The 20,277-nt window shown below is 44.4% G+C and overlaps 1 protein-coding gene across 1 annotated transcript in view; it reads right to left on the minus strand.

The window, feature by feature from the left end:
* The window catches only part of MYO3B (myosin IIIB), a 309,308-nt gene that overhangs the window by 97,689 nt on the left and 191,342 nt on the right, over positions 1-20,277 (minus strand). The window contains exons 25-27 of the mRNA XM_081847505.1: positions 17,701-17,721; positions 15,247-15,324; positions 14,161-14,366 (exon numbers count right to left, since the gene is read on the minus strand). Coding sequence (XP_081703631.1) covers positions 14,161-14,366; positions 15,247-15,324; positions 17,701-17,721 — 305 coding nt within the window. The remainder of the gene's footprint in view (positions 1-14,160; positions 14,367-15,246; positions 15,325-17,700; positions 17,722-20,277) is intronic.

Below are 20,277 nucleotides of genomic sequence, written 5' to 3' on the forward strand. Positions count from 1 at the left end.
AGGTTAAGTTGTCGAGGGCAGTTTTCTTTTCCTGTGATCAAAAGCCTTCTGTTGCGACCGCCAAACCTCTCAGGGGAGCATTTGCAACCGTTTGAAACCATTTTTGAGTAAATTGCCGAAAGTCAGATTTTTGATGAAATTCTGACCCCGGGGCTTATGGATTTTTTCAAAAAAATCTTTTTCTGCCGGTTAAGTTGTCGAGGGCTGATTTCTCTGCCTGATATAAAAAGCATTCTGTTTCGACCGCCAATCCTCTCAGGGGAGCATTTGCAACCGTTTGCACCATTTTTGAGTGAATGACCAAAAGTCAGATTTTTGATAAAATTGTGACCCCGGGACTTAGGGATTTTTTGAAAAAAATCTTTTTCTACCGGTTAAATTGTCGAGGGCTGATTTCTTTTCCTGAGATAAAAACCCTTCTGTTTCGACTGCCAAACGTCTCAGGGGAGCATTTGCAACCGTTTGGCACCATTTTTGAGTGAATGGCCGAAAGTCAGATTTTTGATGAAATTGTGACCCCGGGGCTTACAGATTTTTTCAAAAAAATCTTTTTCTGCCGGTTAAGTTGTTGAGGGCTGATTTCTTTTCCTGAGATAAAAAGCCTTTGTTTCGACCCCCAAACCTCTCAGGGGATCATTTGCAACCGTTTGGCACCATTTTTGAGTGAATTGCCGAAAGTCAGATTTTTGATCAATTGTGACCCCGGGGCTTAGAGATTTTTTCAAAAAAAAAAAAAAATTATGCCGGTTAAGTTTTGAGAGCTGATTTATTTTCCTGTGATAAAAAGCCTTCTGTTTCTACCGCCAAACCTCTCAGGGGAGCATTTGCAAACGTTTCGCACCATTTTTGAGTGGTGGATTAGTAGTAAAATAGCTTTAAAGTAGTAGTAAAGTAGTACATTTGCTCAACGGCATTTTAGCTAAGGAGAAATGGGGATTTTGGTGCAGTTTAAAAATGCCTGCACAGTCAGTTTTGGGTTTGGGAAACCCATTCCTTCATTCCCTCCTCTTCTTTTGGACAGCCTTTCGGCTCGTCCCAAGGTACTAGCTGGTATTCTTGTGTCAGTGCTGTAATCTGGGGCCGAATCATTCGTAACATCATTTTATGCATCATATTCTGCAGGCATTGCATTAAGCAGGGTATATAAGAGCAGAAAAGAAGCAAGATTAGTCCATTAACATCATTACAAGTCCTCTAAGCCACCCAAGGTTTGGAAGCCACTCAGTCAACCAAAACATGTCCCATCCCTTCCTGGTTGGGACAGGAGCATGGGCTACTTTCTCTCTTTCTGTTGCCAGGTGTTGAATAGCTACACCATGGTCAGAGATGTTAAAGCCACAGGCTCCTTCTGTCAAATTTAACGCAGCCCAAAATCCGGCGGAAGCCAAAATCGGGGCCGTAACTGAGGACTCATTCCAAGGCACAGGGAGGAGGGGTACTCCTCCCAAAACATCTGTAGGTCACAGATTGCGAGAGGTTCCAGGTGCAGACCGTGCAATTGGTTCGGTTTTGAAGAATAGACTTCCATTTCTGCATGTTGCGGGCACCCCATTCTCTCATTAGCCACTGGGTTACCTTAAGTGGTGTGGGCGTGCGATGGCCAGAAATCAGAAGACTACCATCCCAGCTAAAACCATGCCCCCCCCCAGCCCTACCTGCATCATTTGGGCACAGGGATATATCTATTTCCTAATACCTTCTTCTTCTAACACCTGGGGTACCTCCCACAAAGCTATATGCAAAGCTATATATTCACAGGGAAAGAAAAGAAAATGTCCTCTTTTAGTCCACACTGGATTCTTCTTTTGCCGTGCGTAGAGATGCCAGGTTCCAGCATCTCTTCAGTACTAAACCCATTCCTTCAGTACTAGCTGGAACTCAGCCAAGGAAAGGTGCTGTTTTCACCAACAAGAGGCCTTCTGAAGGATGACTGGTCCGAACTTGCGGCTTTCTGGGAAATGATATATAATGAGCTGAAAAAGGTATTTAAGTATACCTTCCCTAAGAAACCAGAGGCCTTCCTTCTGGGCATTGTCGGCCAGAAGGTGTTAAAGAAGGACCGAACATTCTTTATGTATGCAACAACGGCAGCAAGGATACTCATCGCAAAAAACTGGAAAACTCAAGATCTACCCACACTGGAAGAGTGGCAGATGCAGCTGATGGACTACATGCAATTAGCCGAGATGACTGGCAGAATCCGAGACCTGGGAGAAGAGAGGATTGAGGAAGACTGGAAGAAATTTAAGATGTATTTACAAAAACATAATTTGGTTGAATGTTAAGAAGGATGCTAGATTATAAAAAATTGGCCACCACTAAATTAGATTTTGAATTTGATGATAAGTGAGATTAAAGAAAACATAAATTTTATGGAGAATTGTTAGATTATACTTGATGGAGTGGATATAAGATCGTAAACAAGTTGATAATTTGCTTGGAAAAATCTTTTAACGATGTAAATGGGAGCGGGAGACGTGAGGGAGTCCAAAGAAGTGATGAAACTACGTTGTGATAGAAGTAAGATTGTTTATTATTGGTGCATTTGTATTTAAAAACTCTAATAAATATTTATATATATATAAAAAAGACTGGTCCGAACTTGCTGTTGGCCGTACCCTCTCAAGGACCACTGCTCAATTCAGTCACTGGTTCCTTCACTGTTGGAGTGGTCCCTATGGAATGGGGGGTGATGGCCCCCCAAGTGATGACTCCTCCTCTTCCATGTCTTCCTCTGAGCCAGAAGGGTGATTAAAGCCAGGCAGCGTGACCATTTTCTCCTCTGCAGAAAGGCTACAGTGGTCAGAAAGATGTTCCGATTGCCAGGTCCCATTCTCAGCACCACATAAGGCAGAGAGAGAAAGTAGGAACTCTTGAGTACTTCAGCCTTTCAGCAGAGAAAGCCTTTCCACAAAAGCTTATCTTAGATCCTGCATCGCAAAGGACTGGACTAGATGACCTGTGAGGTCCCTTCCCATTCTACGATTCGATGATTTTATGAAAATAACACATGCCTTATTATTATTATTAGTAGTAGTAGTAGTAGTAATTATGCGGCATTTAATTCTGGAACACTGTCTTGCAATCACCAGCTGTCTCTGTACACCAGACTATAGTCCACAAGGAACTTTGTTTGGTAGAGGAACAACCCAACTTAACATGGTTCACCAACTAAAGTGGTACCTTAGGTTACAGACGCTTCAGGTTACAGATGCTTCAGGTTACAGACTCTGCTAACCCAGAAATAGTACCTCGGGTTAAGAACTTTGCTTCAGGATGAGAACAGGAATTGCGCAGCGGCCATGCAGCGGCAACAGGAGTCCCCATTAGCTAAAGTGGTCTTCAGGTTAAGAACAGTTTCAGGTTAAGAACGGACCTCCGGAACGAATTAAGTTCTTAACCTGAGGTACCACTGTATTCCTAGAGCAGGGCCCTTAGCCCCCCTCTTCCAGGCATTTCAAACTAGTAACTCTCAGCTCTCATCTATTTCTGTCTCTCAGCTAAAAAATCCTCAACCCCCTAAAAATCATACCCCTAGATCGTATTTGTGTCTGATTCACCACACTGCAGTGTGTTGTCCATTTAGGAAACATCCAAAGTTGTTAAAGGGACATTAATATGCAAGTTTCTTTGGTTTTTAAATCAAATTATTAACTTTTGTCAAGCATCTCTTTAGGCAAAATGGTAACGACCACAGATCCATTCACAGGAAACTGGCAGCCAAACTTATATCAGTATTAACATATGTGCAAATATATTGTGTCTGGGTGAATTCCCCTCCCCTCCCAATGCCACGGGGCATTGCGGTGATTTTCAGGTGGGTGGGTAGGTAGAACCTGCAGCACTTTCAGGAGACAGAAGTGGATGAGGGCTTTTCATTAATTTATCTTTTTTTCTCCACTGTTACATTTTTACCTTTTTTGTGAGCAATACCTATGGAATTTGTACTGTGTGGCGTCTCATAAACACAAAGAAAATCAAGTACTAAATACAGTGGAACCTCGGGTTACATACGCTTCAGGTTACAGACTCTGCTAACCCAGAAATATTACCTCAGGTTAAGAACTTTGCTTCAGGATGAGAACAGAAATCGTGCAGCAGCGGCGCAGCGGCAGCAGGAGGCCCCATTAGCTAAAGTGGTACCTCAGGTTAAGAACAGTTTCAGGTGAAGAACGGACCTCCAGAACGAATTAAGTTCTTAACCCGAGGTACCACTGTATACAGAACGGACTGGATAGCACGAGGCTTATTCTAAACAGACACAGGATGAGCAGGTTTTTGTGCAAGCAAAGATGAAAGGGGAAAACTGGAAATTCCCATTGTGAAGGCAAATGGGTTGATTTTTCAAGAAACAGTAACATCATGATAGCTACTTTTCAGAGTAAGCTTGCAACACTTAACACCTGGTCCCGTGCATGTTTACAGTGGTACCTCAGGTTACATATGCTTCAGGTTACATAAGCTTCAGGTTACAGACTCCGTTGACCCAGAAATAGTGCTTCAGGTTAAGAACTTTGCTTCAGGGTGAGAACAGAAATCATGCTTCAGCGGCGCGGCGGCAGCAGGAGGTCCCATTAGCTAAAGTGGTGCTTCAGGTTAAGAACAGTTTCAGGTTAAGAACGGACCTCCGGAACGCATTAAGTACTTATCCTGAGGTACCACTGTATTTGAAAATGACTCCTACCAATTCCAGTGGAACATAGTTCCAAGTATGGGTGTATGGAATGGCAACCTAATTTGTCAACAGGATGGTGTAACCTTCATCATGGATCAAAGCAAAGCAGTGACTGCAAGCCTCCCTCTGCCCTGCCTCATAAACAAAAGCAAAACCACCTTCGCCTGAAATAAACCACCACTTAGCCAGGCTTGTCTATCTTCCATCGCCATACACAGATTTCTTCTCTAGTCAGGTGGAGAAGAAGCAGGTTTCCCCCCACCATCACCCTCTCCTCAGGCATCATGGGGCACTCCTGCCTTTCATCACAGTTCAAGTCCTACAAGTGGCATCAAATCCATCTCTTGCTCTTCATTGTATCTGAAATTCACTCCTTCCTTCACCAATGATGAAAGACGAAGTCCACCTGACATCTGATGGTGGATTGCCCTGTCCATGCTTACCCTAAGTGTATGTAGTAATTTACTAAAATATGTTTGGTAATTGTGACCATGTTTGGGGTCCTGAAGGACTGTAATGTGACTCTTTCCCCCTCCCCACATTTATTTAGTTGTTTATTCATTCCATCTGTAAGCCAGCCTTCCTTAACTAAGTTCCCAGATTAATTTATTAAAATGGTAAAATATATTAAAATGGTAAAATTATAGTTTATATTTATAAAGGCAAATAGTTAAGGAACGTTGGTTGTTTTTTTTAAAAAAAACAGCCATTCAAGTTAATATTATTATTATTATTATTATTATTATTAATAATAATAATAATAACACCAATACTATTATTATTACTACTACTACTAATAATAATGAATGATGTATCATACAAATGTTGCAGTGGTCACCATAATAACTTTCACTTAAACAATCAATCAAATCTTCCTGCCTATACATTAATATCCTTGTTAGAGGCCCTTCTCTGGGTGCTGCTTTTGACCCTCTGATGTTAGACGGCCAGTGGTGACCATTCAGAAGATCCTTTTGACTGGAGGGCCATCTCTGGAGAACCTTGCTTGGTAACTTACTAAGTCTTTATCATAGCAAGATTCATTTCCCCAGGGCTTTTAAAACATCAGCCAACTTCTATTCTGTTCTGCTCCCCTGATGCTTGCATACAGCTGAAGGATAGGATTACAAAATTCATAAACACTGTGCTTAGGAGCATGACCTAAGTAGCTCCCCAGAAACCAAATTCCACCACCACCCTCCAATGCTAGATTAACATGCCCTGGAGCAGGGGTGTGTGACAAAGGGAGTTTTGCAAACTGCAGGTGTGAAGGTCTTAAGGAAATGAAGTAAGTTTTTTTAAAATAAAAAACCCACACACATTCCTATGTGCGATGGCCTGGGATTTGGACTCGGAGGCTGAACCTGAGGAATCCCAGCCTGCACAGGATTCCCCGCCTCCAGAACCAGCTGAGCTGGGGCTGGGGCATGAGCCTGAAGGGTCCTCACCTGTGCTGGCTCCTCAGGTGCAGGCACCAGCTGACCCTGCTCTGGCTCCTGAGGTGATGGAGGACTCATTGCCTGCAGGTGCTCCACTCTCAGCCCCGTCAGGGGAAGCTGAGGTTGCCTCTGGGTCCGGTAACCCTCCAGCCTCTCCTGAGCTGCAGAGGCTCAGGGCAGAGAGGCGGAGGGAACTAAGTTCCCGCAGGAGGAGTGCTCACCTCCAGGCCAGGAGAGGTGAGTCACCAGAGGATCGGGGCTGCCCTATGCCTCGGGGCAGATAAAAGCAGGCCAGCCCCAGTCCCAAGTTGCGGGAGCAACGTTGTTGGCAGCCAGTTCCTGCCTGCACCCTGTCTTGCTTCTCTGCCAGAGCCCCTGACCTCCCCCGACTCCCTGCCTTGGACCCAGCTTCAGCTTTGATGGACTGTCTCCCTACTGCACCCTCGACCTCGGACTGGACTCGGACCTCGCCTCAACGGTTAACCCTCAGGATCAGCACACTATGTCACAGCAAAGAGGGTGAATGCAGAGGTGTACCCAAATTCCCATGTGCCCTTGGCAAGGAGCTGTATTGCCCCCCACCGTCCCATCACGCCTTTTGCCCTTGGCAATTGCCAGCTCTCTCTGCCTTTCTTCACAATTTTTGCACCCCTCTGGGTCTGTACCCTTGGCAGGGGCCAACCTAGCCACCCCCTAGGGACACCCCTGAGTGAAGGCATACAGGCTCTGAATGCCTATCAGCGTAGAGAATTGATGTGCTCTTATAGTAACGGCTAACGGTTTGGCCAATGGGCTTATCCGCTCCCAGCTGAAACCTCACTTCATCCATGAACCTACCAGAGAATGAATGAGATGCCTGAGGCAAACCACTGTCTCTCAACCTTCACCCCCGTCACCTGAAAGGCAGGGATAATAGCAGGGATCTCCCACAGCTGGATAGCTCGGTCGGTACAGCATGAGACTCTTAAATCTTGGGGTCATGGATTTGAGTTCTATGTTGGACAAAAGATTCCTGCATTGCAGGGAATTGGACTAGAATCGGGGGTCAGCAAACTTTTTCAGCAGGAGGCCGATCCACTGTCCCTCAGAACTTGTGGGGGGCCGCACTATATTTTGGAGGAAAAAAATGAATGAATTCCTATGCCCCACAGATAACCCAGACATGCATTTGAAATAAAAGTACAGTGGTACCTCAGGTTAAGTACTTAATTCGTTCCGGAGGTCCATTCTTAACCTGAAACTGTACTTAACCTGAAGCACCACTTTAGCTAATGGGGCCTCCTGCTGCCACCGCGCCGCCAGAGCACGATTTCTGTTCTCATCCTGAAGCAAAGTTCTTAACCTGAAGCACTATTTCTGGGTTAGCAGAGTCTGTAACCTGAAGCGTATGTAACCTGAGGTACCACTGTACACATTCTACTCATATAAAAACACCAGGCAGGCCCCACAAATAACCCAGAGATGCATTTTAAATAAAAGCACACATTCTTCTCATGTAAAAACACGCTGATTCCCGGACTGTCCGCGGGCCGGATTTAGAAGGCGATTGGGCCAGATCCGGCCCCTGGGCCTTAGTTTGCCTACCCATGGACTAGAATTCAGCCTTTCTCAACCTGTGGGTCCCTGGATGTTGTTGGACTACAATTCCCGTCACCCCTAGCTAGCAAGGCCAGAGCTCAGGGATGATGGGAGTTGTAGTCCAACAACATCTGGGGACCCACAGGTTGAGAACCGGTGGACTAGATGGTCCTTGGGCCTTCTTCCAACTCTATGATTCTATTTTTCTAGACAGGCTTGTTGTAAGGATTACAGAGATTGACGTGTGTGGGCTCTGAGAAAGAACTGAAAGAAAGCTGGAAGTATAGTTCTTTAGCATTCAGCATTGGTGATGCCTTATGCCCTTTATTTTGAAAGCACACCACAGTTACACAGAACATCAGCAATGCTTCTTATTTGCTGCCACCACAATTCCAGAGGGACGCAGGTGGCGCTGTGGGTTAAACCACAGAGCCTAGGACTTGCTGATCAGAAGGCCGGCGGTTCGAATCCCCGCAACGGGGTGAGTTCCCATTGCTTGGTCCCTGCTCCTGCCAACCTAGCAGTTCGAAAGCACGTCAAAGTGGAAGTAGATAAATAGGTACCACTCCAGCAGGAAGGTAAATGGCGTTTCCGTGCGCTGCTCTGGTTCACCAGAAGCGGCTTAGTCATGCTGACCACATGACCCGGAAGCTGTGCACCGGCTCCCTCAGCCAATAAAGCGAGATGAGCGCCGCAACACTAGAGTCATCCATGACTGGACCTAATGGTCAGGGGTCCCTTTACCTTTACAATTCCAGAGACCTTGAAAGAACAGATGTTACTAACTCCACAATATTTTGAGGTGGGGGGAGAGGGTGCATGCAGTCCCACAAGTAAGAATGCCACACTGTGGGTCTTCTCCAACCCAAATTCTGAGGCCGCCCCAGCTGCCAGCAGCTGCATTCCTTGCTTCCCTGGGGCCCAAGAGTTGCATGAACTCATCATTTAAATGTTCTCTTAACATACTTGCTTGCATATGAATAGCATATGCAGCACTCTGCTGTGTAATAAATGGCCCTTCTGAGAGATTTCACAAGCTGGGAAAATTTAAGCCAAGATCAAAGCTATGGGCCTTGTCTTGATGCACTTGTATGAGTCCCCATTAGCATTAGCAAATAAAAGGCAGAAATGCAAATCTGAGCGCCACCACTTTCACCAAAATGAAATAGGGAATAAGGACCCTAATCAGTAACAAACTGACTGCTTCTGATAATAGAATGCCGCAGCAAACAGAATTGTTTTTCCTCCTCTTCTGCATTTGTGGTTTCCTCTTTAAAAACTTATATTCATAAGCTTATCTTGTAGATTGGGTGGAAGGAAGGAAGGCTATTGCATTTGTCTAGCTGTGCTCAGCTGAATTTTTCCTACCGGTGTAGAACGCGACCAGGCAAAATTGCAGAAATGGTGCTGAATCTACATGGAATACTATATTTTAAACCATGGGTAGGCAAACTAAGGCCCGGGGGCTGGATCTGGCCCAATCGCCTTCTATATCCAGCCCGTGAATGGTCCAGGAATCAGCATGTTTTTACATGAGTAGAATGTGTCCTTTTATTTAAAATGCACCTCTGGGTTATTTGTGGGGCCTGCCTGGTGTTTTTACATGAGTAGAATGTGTGTTTTTATTTAAAATGCATCTCTGGGTTATTTGTGGGGGATAGGAATTCGTTCACCCCCCCAAAACATTGTCTGGTCCCCCACAAGGTTGGAGGGACAGTGGACCGGTCTCTTGCTGAAAAAGTTTGCTGAACCCTGTTTTAAACAGTGCCAATCTCCAATGGCTGACTAGTGCAAATATATTATAAAACATCATATTCTAACTGTATGAATGAGTTAGAAAAATCTTGTTTTAAATCAGAAAAATGTCACTAAAATACCCCCCCCCTCCTGGTTTGGTGTACATATATCTGCAATACAGGTTTTTGTATCAGGTCTTTTAGACTTTATTCTATGTTGCTAATACAGTGGTACCTTGGGTTAAGTACTTAATTAGTTCCGGAGATCCATTCTTAACCTGAAACTGTACTTAACCTGAAGCACCACTTTAGCTAATGGGGCCTCCTGCTTCTGCCGCGCCGCCAGAGCACGATTTCTGTTCTTATCCTGAAGCAAAGTTCTTAACCTGAAGCACTATTTCTGGGTTAGAGGAGTCTGTAACCTGAAGCGTATGTAACCCGAGGTACCACTGTACTTGACACAGATAGACACAAAAAATTAGGCACTATCCACACAACATTTGTTAATGGGCAATATAAATGCTGTAAGCTAACAAACAAACAAACAAACAAACAAACCCCAAAGGCCTGGAAGTCAGATTGTCTGCCTGCAAAGTCCTGTATTATGACCTCAAATTCATGGACACTCAGAGGTAAATAAAATATTCTTTCAACATGGTCAGAGGCACTCTGTCATTTTCTTCAAAAACAGTATGTCAGTTTCCAAAATTGAAAACTGGCAGACAAATCAGGTTCTAAACCCAAACTCACGTTTGATCCTAAATCTTAAACTTTTGAGGCTAACAAGCTGGGGAAGCAGTGGTAGAGGAACTGGTGACAGTTAAGCCTTCCGTTCCAATGCAATAAACAAACTTGCAGGTCTGCTGTGTGAAGTCCTTTCCGTGCCATAGGGAAACAAAAGACAGCTAGAGCATTAGACAAGATTTTAGCTTTTGTTTACCTCAACCTGATAAACCTTGATCGTCTCTGTTTCCTGCCTTTGATTGCTTTGTTCTCATCTTTCCTGCTAAGAGTTTACAAAACAGCAGCTAGTGAACAGGAAGATAAGAAGCGTACCTATTTGTTTAATAACATCAAGGGGGGAAAAACTGCTGGTTCATATATTTTGTTGTTAAGTTGCTCAAAAGGATCAAAATACCAATTAACTAGCTGGCTTAGAAAAATCTTTGATATCCTCAGATTTACTGACATTTCAAAACTCTTGTTCATACTTGCCTAATGGCTTTTTTGATTAGGAACAAAGAAGTGTCAATCTGTTTAGCATTTGACCTGTTTTTCTCAAATGTTTTTATGTACCGTGCTCACTACTTAGTGTCTAAAGCACTTAACTTAGTCAGGGCTAAAAATCAGATTCCTGTGCCATGGGCAAATGCTTCCAAAGTTATATTATTTTATTTATATTTTGCAAGGCGGCTTACAATGACAATAAAAGTACTAAGTACAAAAACTGGCTAAAATGAAAATAGAGAATAGGCTTCAAACTGTCTGCAGTTATTTTCTAATACTTCTCATTCACATTCATGATGTCTGCATATTAATTATTTTTCAGTGAAGAACCCCAGAACCTCTTCAACTGTGTATTGTCAGATATATCACACTGAGAAGAATTGTTGGTACCACGCCTGCCAATTCCTGGTAAACTGCAAGGCTGACCTACATAAAGCAGACAATGCAGATTGAGAAATCTGACTGAAGGTGGACTTCGCCCATAAGAGTGATATCAGATTAATCAAAATTTTATAAATGACATCTTCTGCTTTCTACATGCAGTGTAGAATTGACATGTACGGTCAGTTAAAACAACAGCAACAACCACAACATCCTAAAAATATAATAAAACCTTAGCATCATTAAATTAAGAAGGTGGGCTTTACTAAAAAATCATAGAATTGTAGAGTTGGAAGGGTCATCTAGTCCAACCCCTGCAATGCAGGAATCTCAACTAAAGCATCCATGGTAGATGGCCATCCAACCTCTGCTTAAAAACCTCCAAGGAAGGAGAGTCCACCACCTCCCAAGGGAGTCTGTTCCACTGTCAAACAGCTCTTACGGCCAGAAAGTTCTTCCTGATGTCTAGGCAAAATCTCCTTTCTAGTAACTGGAATCCATTGGTTTGGGTCTTACCCTCCAGAGCAAGAGAAAAGAAGCTTGCTCCATCTTCCATGTGACAGCCCTTTAAATATTTGAACATGGCTTTCAGATCTCCTCTCAGTCTGCTCTTCTCCAAGCTAAACCTATCAAGCTCCCTCAACAGTTCCTTTTAAAGCTAGGTTTCCAGGCCCTTGATCATCTTGATCTCCTTCCACAATATCATTCTTAAACTGTGCACCAAGAACTGGACGCAATACTCTAGGTGTGGTCTTAACAAGGCAGAACAGTCCAGTACTATTGCTACCCGTTATCGGGACACTATATGTACCCTTTTAGTTACTAATCCCTATTGACTTCAATTGAATTTACTGTCAAGAGAAGGCTGGCGGTTCCAATCCCTGCGACGGGGTGAGCTCCCGTTGCTCAGTCCCAGCTCCTGTCAACCTAACAGTTCGAAAGCACGTCAAAGTGCAAGTAGATAAATAGGTACCGCTCCGGCGGGAAGGTAAACGGCGTTTCCGTGCGCTGCTCTGGTTTGCCAGAAGTGGCTTAGTCATGCTGGCCACATGACCCAGAAGCTGTCTGCAGACAAACGGCGGCTCCCTCGGCCAGTAAAGCGAGATGAGCGCCGCAACCCTAGAGTCGTTCGCGACTGGATTTAACAGTCAGGGGTCCCTTTACCTTTTAACGGAGGTTAGGATGAGGTGAAGGTGCTCCTTTGCTAGGTTCTACCAAGGTCTACTGGCAGACCAGGGAGTTCCACCACCGCAGAGGCCCCATTGCACCCACGGAAAATGTGGCACAAGATGCACAACCAACCGCGGGGCTCCTAGTAGTAGCCATCGGAAGGCCCTAAAACAGGGCGGAGCTGAGCAGCCTCAATGGTCCAAAGCTGACCCATTTCTCAGCTGAAATCTGGCTTAGTGAAACCATAAACAGTCCTGCCGCTCATGTTGCCCAAGGTGGGAAGTGGGGAGGCCTGGGGCATTCTTGTGGGATGTGATACATAAGCAGCAGTCAAGTACAACATTCCTTGTTTTCCGAGTGGACGTGCAAGGGGATGTTGGGTCCAGCCAGTCGAAACTTCCTTGTTCCTCCTGGGCTGGAACATCCTTCCTTTTGCATGTGACCAGAGGTGGACGTGACCTTACCTGTCCAGGTAACAAAAGGACAAGGCCTGCTGTCACACTCTTTCTTTTTCCATCTTCCTTTCGTCGTGTGGACTGCAGTGACTGCTAGTCTGCAGTCATTGGGATTAACCCCCCCCCATATGGTGTAGATCCACATGTATATACTTTGTAACTAAGTCTGCTTTAGTTACCAGTTCCAGCTGTGAACTGGTGACATGAGTAAACTTCTTTTGTATACAGTGGTACCTCGGGTTACAGATGCTTCGGGTTACAGATGCTTCAGGTTACAGACTCCACTAACCCAGAACTAGTACCTCGGGTTAAGAACTTTGCTTCAGGATGAGAACAGAAATAGCACGCTGGCGGTGCGGTGGCAGCGGGAGGCCCCATTAGATAAAGTGGTACTGAAGCAAATCGGTACCCGCGATGTGTTAGAAATAGATCAGCCAGACAGCAATGAAGAATAAGAAGGTGAGGTTTATTGCCAGGCAATAAGGTACCCAGTTGGAATATTTTCCAAAGAACTGGGAACCCCGATTGACAGAAATCCAGAGGTCTTTATACCTGAGCAGAACACAGCAAATCATTGATCATGAGACAATCAGGAAGGATTCACAATATTGTCAGCGAGAATCAGCCAATCAGCAAGCGGTTGTCACGCTACTTGACCCCCGGTCAAACCTTGGTCAGCACCGGATTCTAGTTCTGCTTTCCGATGCTCGCAGTGACGCTCTGTCTAACCTTTCCCCCAGTTATGACAGGACAGGGAGCTTGGACATTTTGTGGTTTTGCTCTTCCTGTTCTGTGGATTAATTTAGCCTGTATCTGAGGGGATTTTGTACCAGAATCTCTGATTCATGTCTTTCCCCCTTGTCCGGGGTGCACAGATATTTAGGGGAAAGGTCGGCTCTAACTTTTTGCCGTTTCAAGCAGTTTGCAGCACAGCTTCCCTTTTGATTCAAAATGGATTATAAAGTACTGTAATCCTTGATTTGTATAAGCATATGTGGATATATATTGAATATATTGAATATATTGGTTTCTGATAACTGATTATGTGGATAGCATAGGGGTAGCCCTTCTCCCTTGCCTCAGTACCTCAGGTTAAGAACAGTTTCAGGTTAAGAACGGACCTCCAGAAAGAATTAAGTTCTTAATCCAAGGTACCACTGTACTTTAAACAAGATTGTGGTGTGTTTATTATTTTAAGAGGGATATAAGGGAACTTACCAGGAACCTAATAGTGAGAGGCTTAAACAAGCCCTCAACCAGCTATCCGCTGTGTGTTTAAAAGGGGAATGTAAAACTCTGCCAAGTAAAGGAAATTGCTAGCGCAAGTTTGGAAGATATTAATAAACAATATATCCTCTCCTGAATCCCTAAACGTTCCTACAATTCTGAATAGTGCCGTCATAGGAGCCATGTGATTCCCTCCCTCCCAATTGTATAGATTAGAATGGAAGTTTCAGAGGTTCATTCATTCTGACATTACCCAACACTATGCCGCTCACCTTTTCACAAACTCATCAAAGAGAATGCGGTGAGAATACCCTTGCTGACGTATGTTGATCGTCTCCAGAATGCCAGTGTAGCGCAGCTGAACTAAAACTCTTTCTTGAGAAAACCTCAGCGCCTCTCGGTCATCGTTGGGTTTAATGCAGCGGACGAAATGAGGCTGCCCAATCACCATTTTGGACAACAGATCCATCAGAGAATACTGGGGAAATACAAGCAAAAATAAAAAAATGAGGCTCAACGATGCCCCCCTTTCTTTTAAAGGAATGAAATTCTAGCAGTCTGCTCATTCCAGTCACATCGCATCTAAAAAGCAGTATTAACAAACTTGAAAGAGTTGGGAGGGGGAAAGATGCATAACACTGCAGATCAGATGTCCAAGGTGAATTAAAGTATTCCTTTTGAAAGCAGCCTCGTTCTTTCTCGTTTTCATCACCGAGTAAAGCAAAAGCTGCTGGAAAATGTTCTCTTTTAAAAATCTCTTCTTTTAAGGCTGTAATACTATACACACTCACCTGGAGGTAAGTCTCACTGAAGTCAGTGCGGCTTACGACTGAGTAGATAGGTACAGTGGTACCTCGGGTTACAAACACCTTGGGTTACAAACACTTCGGGTTACAGTCTCCGCTAACCTCGGGTTAAGAATTTTACCTCAGGATGAGAACAGAAATCGTACGCTGGCGGCACGGTGGCAGTGGGAGGCCCCATTAGCTAAAGTGGTACCTTAGGTTAAGAACAGTTTCAGGTTAAGAATGGACGTCCGGAACGAATTAAGTTCTTAACCTGAGGTACCACTGTATATGATTGCATTGCCACTGAAAACCATTGATTTGGCCAAGAATCCCCTGAACCATTCTTGCCCCTGCACTAAGCTCTTTCCCGATGCTCACCTAACTCTCTTTCAACTTTCCTTAAACAATGAGATCATTTTCTGAGCTGCCTTGTGCATCTACAGGAATCCCTTCAGGCTGGGACACTTATCTGCACTTCAGGGTCCCTGGCACGCTGCCAACACTATATAAACGACAAAGTGGGGGGTGTCAATAAAGTTATATTGCACTTTTACAATGCAGATTGCATACCCTGAAATAGGAAGCCACAGTTTGCCTCTTCATGTTGGTTGTTTCCTCAGGGTGCCTCATAATCTCCATGGTGTCCACCTGAAAGCACAAGTCAGAAACACACAATGTGTAGAGTCATTTACTACCCAATCCTCAGTATATGTTTCCTAAGATTGTGTCAGCTGTTTACTGCATCATCAAAGGTTCTGCACCCATCCTAAGACCCTAAGTGTGGAGGGAGGTTTCTGACTCCAAGAGGAATTGTCTACCGGGCAACAGCCAGGATGTGGTCAAAAGTTCCTGCCGCTTACCTCAGGTCCATGTCTCCTGTTAATGGACTCTGAGATAAACATGCCTCTCAGCGACACTTCATGGATGCGTATCACAAAGAGATGACAACATTGCAGAGAGGTGTTCTCGGTAACTGCCTCCCTTTTCCCAGCTATGTAATAATTTATCTCTGGAGACTCACCAAAGTCACAGCCTGAAGACCTATTGAAAGCCCTTCTCTCAGCCACACAGGAGAAAGAGAGGGAAGTATGCGTCTCCACCCCCATCGTTTAGCCTGGACATTGAGGTCCAACTCCGAGAGCCTTCTGGTGGTTCCCTCACTGCGAGAAGTGATGTTACAGGGAACCAGGCAGAGGGCCTTCTTAGTAGCGGCACCTGCCTTGTGGAACACCCTCCCATCAGATGTCAAGGAAATAAGCAACTATCTGAATTTTAGAAGACATCTGAAGGCGATCCTGTTTAGGGAAGTTTTTAATGTTTGATTGTGTTTTTAATATTCTGTTGGGAGCCACCCGGAGTGGTTGGGGAAACCCAGCTAGATGGACAGGGTATAAATACTATTATTATTATTATTATTATTATTATTATTATTATTCTATGTTGTGCATGTGGCACAACACCATGGTTTGGTAAAGGTAAAGGACCCCTGGATGGTTAAGTCCAGTCAAAGGCAACTATGGGGTTGCGGAGCTCATCTCGCTTTCAGGCCGAGGGAGCGGTGTTTGTCCCCAGACATGGTTTAGGGTAATGGTGAACCAATCTAAAACGTGTCACTTCACAACTATTCTAACCTACAGGTGGGCAACCATTTTGTACTCAAGGGCCACCTGAGATGATGGGTGGTAGATTGGGGGCTGCATTTAGATGTTGGGGGGTTGACCCATCAGATCCCCCACCACCTCGCACACAGACACACGCAACCTGACACAGTCTCCCACAGACAGACAGCCTCACAATCTGTGAGTTACAAAGTACCCCCCTCACTCACAAACACCCAAACCTTTCTCCCTAATATCATTCCTCAGCTCTTCCCAGCACCCACCAGTTAGGCAGCAGGAAGGAGAGAGGGATTGCAATGGGATCTGCACTGGGTTCAGGTGAAGACAAGGGAGGAAGCCTATAGGCCGCAGAGAAGTCAGCTGACGTCCATACTCAGCAGTCCACAGTGCATTAGCCCAGTTTAAAACTACAGTGGTACCTTGGTTTATGAACTTAATCCATTCTGGCAGTCTGTTCTTATACCAAAACGTTCTTAAACCAAGGTGTGCTTTCCCATAGCAGCAGGGGACTCAATTTACAAATGGAACACACTCAACAGGAAGTAAAACATGATCTGCTTCCAAGGCAAAGTTCACAAACCAAAACACCTACTTCCGGGTTTGCAGCACTCTTAATCCAAGTTGTCTGTTCTTAAACCAAGGTACCACTGTATGCACTTCCAGAAGCAACACAAAAATGAACATGGGTCTCAGCAGTGATTGACGTGTTGCAGGCAGCCATGATAAGCATGAAGGCAGCTATCACTACAGTCACCACATCACCCTTGTCACTGAACACAAAGCAGTATTTCCCTTCTTAAATTACTTTCTTCTTCATTACTTCACGGCTCTATTTGGTTCATGCCACCAAATCGCGAACACTCTCCATTAAAACAAAGCAAAAACATTTTTGTGTGTGTTCAACGTAGTATACGGGTAACAAGTATATTGTTCATTACGCACCTTACCTTAATTTCGCTGTCATTACAGCTGTTCTTTATTTTATTTTATACAAAAAAGAATCAAAGCTGACTTTGTGAATTAAAAATATCACCCCCCCTAGTTAGTAATCAAAAGCAGCTTTGTGCTGTTGTATCATATAGTTCAACAAAATTAGAGAAAACAATCTGCCCTCTGTTTGCATGGTGCAATAGAAAGATTTTAGCGTGTACACACACACACATACACACACACACAAATGCTCTGTGGCAGTTCACCATCTGCTGTGAACAGGTGGCATTTGTGTATTAAACTAAGAACATCTGAACCAGAGAATAGCAGCTTTTGCACCTGCGTTATAAAGCAGTAGCCTTCAGATCACGCAGTGTGTTTCTTACTCCTGATCAAGGCTGATATTTTCAAAGGGGATGCAAGCAGAGGCAGAAAAAGGACTGCTGTTCCCAAGATAGCAATCGTGTGGCCTTACCTTGAGGAGATACTTGGGAGACTGCATGCAAAACAGAAAGGAAAAGAAAGAAATGCTAAGCAGCATCACAGCAGATACAGGCAGAAGAGGGTGGGAGGGAAAACAGGCTTTAAGATCAGACTTGGACTGAACGCACAAGGTGAGAGAGTTAAAACAGAGAGCTACTCTTTCGTAATCCAAAGCAGCTGCACTTTCTTGCCCCCCAAGTGTTAAAATGCCCTTTGAATGACTATGTGACAAAGAAAATGTATGGGGCTCTTTAAAAGGCGGGGGAGGGGGGGATTGTAAAGTGAAGTCCTATAATGTAGCACAAGGAAGAGGAATGCTGCATCAGCAGAGATCACATCAAACATTTCAGAAGGTCACATGACGAAGTAAATATCAATCCTTCTGCTGAGCGTTGCAGGGAATGTCCACAGGGAATGATGCAAAGGAGGTTTTTCAGAACTCTTCTGATTAGGCTGAAAATTTCAGCCTTTCTGGCTAATTTCCAGAGAAGAGATGGGGAAGGATTCCAGGGCTGAATCATGCTTGATGGAATCTGGGAGACAGAAAGGAGAAGCTGATCTTTCTTTCTTTCTTTCTTTCTTTCTTTGCCTTGCTCCAAATGCGCCCACTTGACTGCTTCAAGCTGTTGAACTGGCACACTTACAAGCGCCACATATTGTTCATTCCCTACTTGTGGGAAATCAATTTTTTAACGTGGCAGCACCTACATATTCTCTGGAACCCCCTGCTTCTTGGTATTAGGCCGACACCTTCATTGCGCTGTTTCTGACATCTTCTAAAAGCTTTTTTTGGACGCGGGTGGCGCTGTGGGTAAAAGCCTCAGCGCCTAGGGCTTGCCGATCGAAAGGTCGGTGGTTCGAATCCCCGCGGCGGGGTGCGCTCCCGCTGCTCGGTCCCAGCGCCTGCCAACCTAGCAGTTCGAAAGCACCCCCGGGTGCAAGTAGATAAATAGCGACCGCTTATTGGTGGGAAGGTAAACGGCGTTTCCGTGTGCTGCGCTGGCTCGCCAGATGCAGCTTTGTCACGCTGGCCACGTGACCCGGAAGTGTCTGCGGACAGCACTGGCCCCCGGCCTCTTGAGTGAGATGGGCGCACAACCCCAGAGTCTGTCAAGACTGGCCCGTACGGGCAGGGGTACCTTTACCTTTAAAAGCTTTTTTGTTTAGGCAGCCCTCTCCAAACATGTAGTAGTAGTAGTAATCAGTGCCTTTTCCCCCTAAAAAAATGCTTAGGGGGTAGTCTCATTTTGACTCAAGAAAATCACCATTTTATAGTTCAAATTGGGAAAAATAAATACAGTAAATGGACAAAAGTACATAGATTCACAAAATGTTTAGGGGTATGTGTACCCCTGCATCCCCCCAGAAAAAAGCACTGATAATAATAATAATAATTTTACTTATGCCCCACATTTCTTCCCGATAGGGAATAAAACACATTTTAGTATGCCTATTATGTTTTAAAAACTGCTTGTTCCGATCCATAGTTTGATCATTTCACTGTCTGCTGTTTTTAAAGTCTGTTTACTTACTATTATGCAAACCATTCAGATTAACTGACCTATAAATCTTGCTAAATAAATAAATTCAGTAAAACAAAACTGCAGCAAGGCAGGGAAACTCTGAGCATGAAGACAGCTTTGCCTGATCTGCTAAGTTTCACCAGATCAGTGATAGGAGAGAGGGGGGAGAATATACAGTATCTGTAATGGGCTAGTTCAGCAGGGCTATTGAGTGATTGTTTGTATGCTCCAGGCAAGGCGATTCCTAAGAGTTAATATTTGGGTATTCCCTCCCATAGTCAAGAGAACTAGATACACGGGGAAGAGGAGAGGATCTTGTGAAGAAGCTTTAAAAAAGCTTAGCGTTCTCCCTGGTTTCTGCCAAACTGCTGGTCTGACTCATAAGCAAAAACCTGATCCAGACAGGCATGTTCAAACCCCTATATGTTTGATGTGGACCAGGATCGGGGGTGGGACCTAAGGGCCTGTGTTTGATTGCTGACAAACTAATGAATCATTCCCCAGAGGAAGATTACAAATTAATCCTCCTGTGTGTGCAACTGAAAGGGAAGTGCTTAGGCAAAAGTACGGCGGGAAAAGATTATGATGATCAAAAGAGAGATTCCCCTATTAAATGGGGAGGGGAATTTAGCAAGACCTGTTTTTCAAAAAGTGAGCCCCCCATTTTATAAAGTTTATTTGGAGGGGGAGGGAAAGATGATTTGGATTTTACAAATGAACAGTTTCCAAGAAGAATTCAGTGAAAAGTAAGAAAACATATACAGTGGTACCTCGGGTTACATACGCTTCAGGTTACAGACACTTCAGATTACAGACTCCGCTAACCCAGAAAAATTACCTCAGGTTAAGAATTTTGCTTCAGGATGAGAACAGAAATCATGCTCTGGTGGCGCAGTGGCAGCAGGAAGCCCCATTAGCTAAAGTGGTGCTTCAGGTTAAGAACAGTTTCAGGTTAAGAACGGACCTCCGGAACGAATTAAGTACTTAACCCGAGGTACCACTGTAATCTGAATAAAATATAATTATCTTTGTCTGTGTTGTAAACA

Source organism: Podarcis erhardii (assembly GCF_964252035.2).
Source record: "Podarcis erhardii genome assembly, chromosome: 1".
NCBI classification, from domain to species: domain Eukaryota; kingdom Metazoa; phylum Chordata; class Lepidosauria; order Squamata; family Lacertidae; genus Podarcis; species Podarcis erhardii.